At 30.8% G+C, this 9,197-nt stretch overlaps 1 protein-coding gene across 2 annotated transcripts in view; it reads right to left on the bottom strand.

The window, feature by feature from the left end:
• Positions 1 to 3,007: 3,007 nt before the first annotated feature.
• Positions 3,008 to 9,197, bottom strand: part of LOC111509932 (uncharacterized) — a 28,140-nt gene continuing 21,950 nt past the window's right edge. For both annotated transcript variants that reach the window (XM_023165790.2, XM_074181750.1), the window contains exon 6: positions 3,008 to 5,425. In XM_023165790.2, coding sequence (XP_023021558.2) covers positions 5,070 to 5,425 — 356 coding nt within the window. In that variant the 3' untranslated portion in view covers positions 3,008 to 5,069. The remainder of the gene's footprint in view (positions 5,426 to 9,197) is intronic.

The raw sequence follows: 9,197 nt of genomic DNA, 5'->3' as shown, positions 1-9,197 counted from the left end.
CAAGTTCGCATCTGAAAGTTACTATATTAGTTTTCGAAATATTTAGAGAAAGACGATTTGAATCACACCAATTTTTCACTATCATCATATCGTTGGATATAATTTTAGTTAAATCGTTTGCATTGTCCGATTGCCAAAAAATGGTAGTATCGTCTGCAAATAGTGTGAATTTCCCTGAAATATGTATACTTGTCAAATCGTTGATGTAGATGAGGAACAATGTTGGCCCTAGTATTGAACCCTAAGGTACACCCTTATGTATTTGTATTGTATGTATGTATGTATGTATTCCTCAGTATTTCTGGATTGACAATACATCGTAGTCTTCTTACTAGAAACAAGATACTAGATAGAAGTTTGTTTAAATTTTCTGTATGCATATACCAATTGAAGATGTCATTGATTGTAATACCGAGAAGTTTGCAATTTTCACCAGTTGTAGGTATAGTTAGTATTACTTGAAATGATTACCAATTTTTCGCATCATGAATAGATTCATCAGTCATTTTTGAAAGAGTAGGTAAATTTGAAGATATGAAGTTATTTGAAATATCGTGAAAACTAATTTTGTTTGAATATTTTATTTTGATAAAGACAATTTATATTTGAAATAGTTTTTTATATAGGATTGTTACCTTCTACATATGTATAAAATAATCAGAATATCAAATTTAAAAATAAATACAAATGTAGAAAGAGCAAAAAATTACTGCATTTGAAAAATTAGCTTTTTGAAAAAAAAGTCTAATTTGTCAGTAACTCGAATTCATAAAATTTTGCATATAAAAATGAATATGTATCCTCTGGTGACGTTTTAGAGACTATCCAATTTCTTTATCCAGCCTATTTGAATCAATACATTATAATTTCTAATTATAATTCGTTTTTCGATGTAAATTATTTTGATATTATTATTATTGACACTGATAATATCAAATTTATCGTAGGTTTGATGATAAAAATGAATATACTCCTATGGAATAGACTCCCCATTAGATTTTTATATGGTTTTATTTAGCTTGCCCTGTTTGTTTGACAGATTGATCTAATTTTTGGCACACACATTTAGTTTTGATGACAATACAATTTAATGAATTCCGTATCACTGTAAATCCAAGATGACCGCAGCTATAGAAAGGCAGATTATCTACATATTGTTTCACGACTACCTCAATATGTGTATCAAATGACAAACAAGGCTTGACTAGTAGAATAGTAGTACAGTTTGAAAAAGATGCAAATTCAAGATGGCCGCAGCTACAAAATGGGGGATTACATATTAACTTGTAATACTGAGGCACTAAATAAACTAAACAGAATGAGAAGAATTGAGTACCAAGATCAGAAACTAAAATCTTGAAAATGAAATAAGTAAAAAAAATTATGTTGAACGGTTTCATTGAAATAAATAATCATGTAGATGATGTACTAAAAACTGAAAAATAATGTATAAGTTCCTAGGTAACAGTCATCACATCACTCTCCTCAGCAATCTACGGTATTGATCAGATAAAAAAATAATGAAATCGTTGGGCGTAGTATTTACATATTTACTCAGGTTACTCTACGCCCAACCATTTTATTATTTTTTTATCTCATCAATTCATTTCAGCTCAAATTCTGTTTCAAGACATTGTTACACTTTGGCTTTGGAAGGTTTTGACTGGTTTATTTTCCATGATGCTTTGTTGAACAGAGCTTCGATGCCTGAGAAAGGATAACTTGATTTCAAAAAACTCTCTTGTAGAGGCGGAATTGTAGGTTTATTTCCAGGGCTTTTTCTACAGCTGAAAATCGAATGAGTCATCTGAAGAAACGTTCCTATATTGCTTTTCTCTATTATAATGTTATTTTTACAATTTTTGAGATTTGTTGACCAATGTGAATTTTTTTTATCGACCTTTTATGTTCTATTCATCAGTAACTTGTCGTATTTAACAAATTTGCCTATTAAAAAAATTGCTAAGAAATAATACAATACTCATCTTAACGTTTTGGAGGCCAAAATCTGCCTCCGTCTTCAGAAATTGACAAAAAATTCAAAGATATTTGCAGTTATTCCTTTGCTGATTATTTATTTCTCAACTTCTTCGACAGATTTCAAATGAGTTCTGAAATGTGGCTTTATGTCAATGTTGTTGATTGACAATTTTCATAAAGTTTTGCATCATAATTTTCATATTTTTCAGATTGTAAAAGGTAAAAACACCCAAAAAAGGTTGATAAAAAATATTTTTCCATAAAAAATGACTTCCGTTAAATATGTGAAATTTTTCTTTCAAGTCAGCACTTTGGTAAATTTGGTTATATGTTATTTCTTCTCAATTTGTGGTTGATGAATTCAGTTTTTATTTACTAATTTTGAAATTTAGATCAGTAAAAGTAAAATTTCATATAGGTTTCTGTGGGAAAAGAATGAAATCATAATTATTTTTTGTAGGTAACAGTGATATTTCCATTCCATTCCAAATGTTTGGAGCATTGAAAAAAGTGATTCCTGTCTAATTCAATTGTTCACATTTTGAAAGTATTTGGTTCAGATGGCCTCTTCCTTCCGTTTTGTATATGAAAGAAACTCCTCTGTATGATTTTTGTTGATTGAGAGTTTCTATTCTAGTAATTTTCTTTCTTCATTTCTTTAGAGTTTTATAAAAATGTTCGTTCAATGATGAAGAAGTAGAAAGCCAAAAGTTGACAAATCAGCCAACTCGATACATTGTAAATAGCTATCAAATAAGAGGTATGTGAGAACATTAATAAGAGGAGTAGTTCGGAGTAAAATTACCTACATATTTCAAACATTCAGTTACTCACAAAACATACATTTTCATCAGTCAAGTGTTTTGAACTGAAAAAATCTAGAAGTCGTAAAAGGGGGAAGATACTGAAATGTGAGACGTTTACCTTATGACATGAAAGTTTTGTATGCAGTGCAGTTATATAAGTGTATACCCTGGGGCAATTCATGTATAATCTATACGCTGAAGGACATAAATATTTACCTATACAATCTCAGCTTCAGGTAGGCACTTTGATAATAATTAACATTTATTCATTCCCAGGAAATTACAATGGTTTATACAGAGAATTCTTCATACAAGACATATTAATTTATAAATAACTTCAAAGTAGGTTATTTCGAATTGGTCTAATCAACAACAAAAACAAAACAGATATGATAATGTGAATACAACAAATAAATCTTCAATACTATTAAAAACGTTTGTGTTGAAAAATTGTTTAACGTCATTGGTAATTATTTATATGCAACTATTCCTTTATAAAATATAGATTTAGTAGTGAATGAATCATGTACATTTCTATGTCTTATGAATTTCATAGTAGAATGTTTTCATTCTTTAATACAGACTGCGGAAAGGTGCATACTTGTAAATCGTAAATAGAATTAATGTCGAGTGAACTCTTTGGTTTATATAGATTTTTAGTTGGTTCTGAGAAAGATATATGAAAAATGCATTTAACGGCTTTATTTCGTTTACTTCTTAATGGTTTCAAAGTTGAGTCTGAGGCAGCTTCCCATATAATAATTGAATACTGTAATTTTGAATGAATTAGTGAGAAGTGAATTAGTTTCAGAGAAATATAGTTTCTTATTTAATATAGAATCCCAATGATTCGAGACAACTTTTTTTCAAAATACATCGATCTGTATATTCCACGAAAGAGTTTCTTTTTTAATAATATGTAAACCGAAAAACTGAACACTAATGGATCTTTCGAAGTTGTTGTATCTTAACACTGATTTGGAAATAGTTGTCTTACAGGGCTTTTCATCAATAAAGATAAATTGAGATTCTTTGAAATGCAAAATTAATATGTGTATATTGAGCCAAATATCTGTTTGTTTCAAATCAGCTTCTAGTTGTTGGTATATTAATTATGAATCTTCATTAAAATAGATCAAAGTTGTATCATCAGCAAATAGTACTGATTTTTCAGAAAGCTGTAATTCCGAAATGGAATGTATATAAATGAGAAAGAGTAAAGGTCCTAATATAGATTTCTGCAGTACTTTGTAATGAACTTTTTTTATTTTCCGAAGACACACATTGCTTTCTATCACTTGAATGATTTTGAAACCTTAAAAATGCACCTCCGATACCAATATCAAATAATTTGTTCAACACGTTTTCTTCATAAAGTCATACCCAAAATATTCCTGACGGAAATTGAAATAAACATCATACATGGAATTTCTTGATGGGGTAATTGTTTAACCTGTCGATTGGGGTTATATATGCCCTATCGAGCTTCTGCATCAGCTAGTTCATTGCCAGCTATTTGTGTGTTTTGATTACAACATATGTCCTTTGTGAAACAGGCATTATGATTCGAATGACGAATATTTGATAAACACCAAAAGCTGGAAACCTTTAGAGAATATTATAATGAAAAAATGGTCATTACATTTCATAAGAACTTGAAATTTTCTGACATCGACCAAATAAAAAAGACTCACTTTGATTGACTGGAATTTTTTGGAGTTTATCCTCACTATGAAATGATATATTCAGCTAAAAATATAGTCACCTGTAACTTATTCAAAATAGGCCTTTTCAGCATCTACAATTATAAGATTTATTGTCAATCTGATGAAATAGGAAAATTGAAAGAAAGTTTCATTTATAAAAGCGTCCTTTTACTTTCAAATCGTTCAATCACAAAGATACTTCGATATGCTATTGACTCAAGGATTAAATTTTGTTGAACGAAATATTTTTAGTTATATGGAAAATTATGTTGATGTTTTTCATCAAACATCTTTGTAAACGTCAGACATTTTCCTGATATTCAGTTTCAACAAGTCAAAATACTTGTAAAATTTAATAAAACTGACCGTCACAGTACAGTATTGTGACGACTGAACATTTTATTGTATAGCGAAACATGTGTCGCGGTTTTGTAAACTATCAGGTGAAAATCTCACCTCAAAATGTTTTTTGAATACAAGATACTCGAACTGGAAAATTGTAATTTCCATATTTGGTATCAAAAATCGAATTCAAAAAATATTACTCTGGTCATTGTGGTTTCCAGCCAGTTCAGTTTTACAGAACGTCATCTTCAACTTCACCTTTCTGAAAATATCTCTTCAGTTTGAGACCAATAGTTTGAAGTTGAGGAACTGAAAACCAAATTACGGCAATTACTACATTCGACAAAAACGTACTCATAGGAAAAATACTGAGAATATCTAACCGATAATAATAAATTAAATAATACACTAATATCACAAATAAACCCGAAAATATTTCTAAGCAACCCTCGATGATTTTCATTCTTCTTTCATTCAAAAACGTCTCGTACACCATGTTTTCTGTGTATGTCATCATACCATATCCACATCCATATAGTAAACAGCTCCAAACGATGAAGTCGTTAGACAGTTTTTGTTTGGTTAGCACTAGAATTTAAAAAAAAGATGAAATAGTTAGTCATCTATAGTAAGAATAAACTTGGTTGGAATATATAATTTAAAATGCATTGTTGTATAAATATTTTGATAATGTTATAACCAAAATTCACGATTTAGTTTCATGAAAATTTCATTTTACAGTGTACACTGATATCCAAATCTGGGAAACCAGTCGAGTTTTCGAGCAAAAGCTGAACATCACCAATGTTTTGTTGATAGGATATAAGTTGACAAAATATTTCAATCGTAAAACACTTTTTCAAAACTTCTCATACAAAATGGTGCTAATTATGCTGACTCAATAAGATAGATGATCAAGACGAATAATATAGAAACATATTAGGTACTGAAATTCTCACCCAGCGTACCACAAAACTCAATATTAATTCTATATATACTCGTTGATATGGGTTTCAACTAACAAAAGTACCATTTTCGTTAACGTCTTCAAAAAATGACATTTTACGTACTAATTTTCGAAAGAAACATAGTGTTAGGAGATCGACTCCGTGTTTCTACCCTTTGGGAGAGTTGCCTGTTACGCTAATGCATATCAATGGATAAAAAGTAGGTGATTCATGAGTACGAACTGATAACTGAGAAAAAAAGGCTACAAGGCGACAAGTGGAATTGGAGAGTGTGGTATGGTCGATCGTACAGAATACGTTTATTATATATTGGGTGTTGTTGCGGGGTATTTCTATTAAAATATTATAGTAAATAGCTTACCATTGATTTTTATTATTACTACAATCGACTTTTTTAAAGTAAAGTATTTTATGTCCACAATCTCTTTTCATCTGCCATAGTCACTATGATACGGCGGCGGTAAAAAACTGTCTATTGTCTCGCCTGCCTGCAGACTTGAATACAGACAGTTTTTTGTCCTTAGCAAATAAATAACTCTATCTATGATATTATTAAACAATTTCCACAAACATTGTTTTTATCGAGACGCGTTAAGCTAACACCGTAGCTTCATCAGTAGCTTCATCGGGAACCAGCCGCAGGGGAAAAAGGTGCTTCATAAAATAAACTTTTCATCACTGTTTCTCCATGCCCTTAAATTTACGGTGGGTGAGTTTATACTTAGTATCAACATTTAACCCGTGCGAAGCCGGGGCGGCTCGCTAGTTCTTATATGTAACAGTAAGTTACCTCACTCATTTGATTAATAGTGAATGAGCATGTAAATTTTGAGATGCCAAGTAGAATTTAAAAAACGATCACAATCTCGGTTCTTGGGCAGTAGGTCAATTTTAAATATGAATAACATTATTGGCCTTATGAAAAGAGGTTTGACTATAGTGAGTGGTTAACGTCGTGTTGGTGGTTCCATATGGAATTTGAATGTCTTTTATTTTCTGCATGTAATATGTCGTATATAGTGTTGAAATCGTGATTGTTCTTCAAAAGGTGGCACGCATAGATGGAATTGGTCTTCTTCACTTCAAAACTTCTTTTATGTAAAGAGATTCCCATTTTGAAATTTCTTGAAGACCTTCCTAGGATATAATTGGTTAATAGCTCCAAGCTATTGACCAAGTATACCCTCACATGAAATATAGTACTGAAACCTTCAAGACACTCACATATACTGGAAAAACATCATAAAAAACTACTAAATTAACAAAATATCGACATAGCAAGCATGGTTTAGTTCAAGTAAATGATAGAGTGCAACCTACCTTCCAACAGCTCCCCTTTAATAATATAGTAAGGGGCTAACTGAATTCGTTATTCAATAATTATTTTTTCTGATTATATAAGAATCACAATAACTGTATAATATGATATTATATATATATATATATATATATATATATATATATATATATATATATATATATATATATATAAATCGATTTAATTCGTGAGGTTGCAGTCAATAGCTGGGCTGTTACAAAGAAAACTCTTTGTTATATGTCAAGCTTTCGGTATATTTCACATTATATTGACATATAACAAAGAGTTTTCTTTGTAACAGCCCAGCTATTGACTGCAACCTCACGAATAAAATCGATTCATAGTTAATCCGGTCGCTAATTATTCTGTTATATATATATATATATATATATATATATATATATATATATATATATATATATATATATATATATATATATATATAAGCAGGGTCAACTAACTTCTGAACACGTACCAATACACCTAGATAATGTCGAAACGTCGGTGAAAATAAAGATAATATCACATACACGGATCAAATACCCGGAAAAACCAGTTCAGCATACATATATATATATATATATATATATATATATATATATATATATATATATATATCAATAAGTCTCAATATGGTGTGTCCATACTTTTCAGCAATACTCTCAAGGGCATACACTACTTTCTCAAATGTTTTTGTCTGTAAAACGTCAAGTAGTAGGTTTTTGGTATAGTAATCTTCAAAATACAAATTGATATCCATTAAAAAACTTTATATTTCATCTTTCTCCGAATTTTTATTCGATACTTTGATGAGCTGTCGCGAATGAGGAAGCGTTGTCAAGAACTATTACACCATTCCTCGAAAATACTAGCTTCCATATTCTTATGATAGGTAAAATTGCGGTCCTCAAGTTTTTTCCACATAATTTCAAAGAATTCGGAACCCATCCCATACTTCCTTCGCAATGCACATACCAAGTTTCGTCTAAATAAAAAATTTGCCGTTGTTCTTGCCTATATATATAGTTATTTTTTCTAAGTAATTCCACTATTCTTCTGCTTTCCATAACTGCTTGACGTTTGTTTATTATTTTAAATCTAAATCCCAGTTTCTTTATCCAATTCGGAAGAGTTTTGTCACAGCAGCTCACGTTATGGCCGGAAGTCTTCAATTTCTTCCTTATGATTTCAGTTATAGAAATCTCATTGCTTTTATAACAGTCGTATATTGTTTTTTTCAATGATTCTATTACATGAACATCTAAAGGTTTTGGTAATCCCGTATCACATCACGTCTTGCGTTCATAAGGTTTGTTTCTGACTATTTTACGTACAGTTGAAAAAGGAATTTCGGTCAAATCTTATGTTGCTTGTAATAGTTTGTTTCCCTCGAAACCAAACTTGAGATGTAGATTCCTATATACGTTGAAACATACTCTGTGTTTCAATATTCAAATGCATCCGAATCTTATTCACTGGTATCATTTTCGCATTGTTCACCATCGCTATTGGAATCACTACACAGGAAAAAGACGGCGTTATGGCACTCATTATTACTGTTAGTACTTGTCCAAAGATACCACATTTTAAACAGATAAAAAACATTTTGAGTAATTATAACTGCAACAATATCGAATTTTAATACTCAAATCGCGATCAGTTCCTAAACTGAACATTGACAACACGACGGCTCGCATTCTATTCGTCACAATAACATGACTTCAAAATTAAATTTTATGACTGTTCAGCCAATCATAAAACTTGGTTACTAAAAATCATCCAATACAAACCGCCAATTCTTCAGTCCACGTGGAATACTTGGCAGCGGCTTTATTTTTTTGTATTGGTTTTTGTGGCCTTTGAGGGCGCCGACACTTCAAGTATGCACAATACCAGTTACTTCGACTATATCTCCTTGGGTAGACATATAAAGAACAACCAGTCCCCATAGACAAGGACGACGGATCAGGTGTCTGCGGGTGCGGATCGTGCCCGAAAATTTATGAAGGAATGACTTCAAGAAATTTTAAAACACGTATCTCCGAACATAAAAAAAAGTTTTGAACTGGAAAAG

Source organism: Leptinotarsa decemlineata, unplaced genomic scaffold, assembly GCF_025532065.1.
Source record: "Leptinotarsa decemlineata unplaced genomic scaffold, Ldec_3_MD MMD2_tig00026314_RagTag_RagTag, whole genome shotgun sequence".
Lineage (NCBI taxonomy): Eukaryota > Metazoa > Arthropoda > Insecta > Coleoptera > Chrysomelidae > Leptinotarsa > Leptinotarsa decemlineata.
Note: the sequence above shows the minus strand (reverse complement) of the source record. Positions and strands in the feature narration are given on the sequence as shown.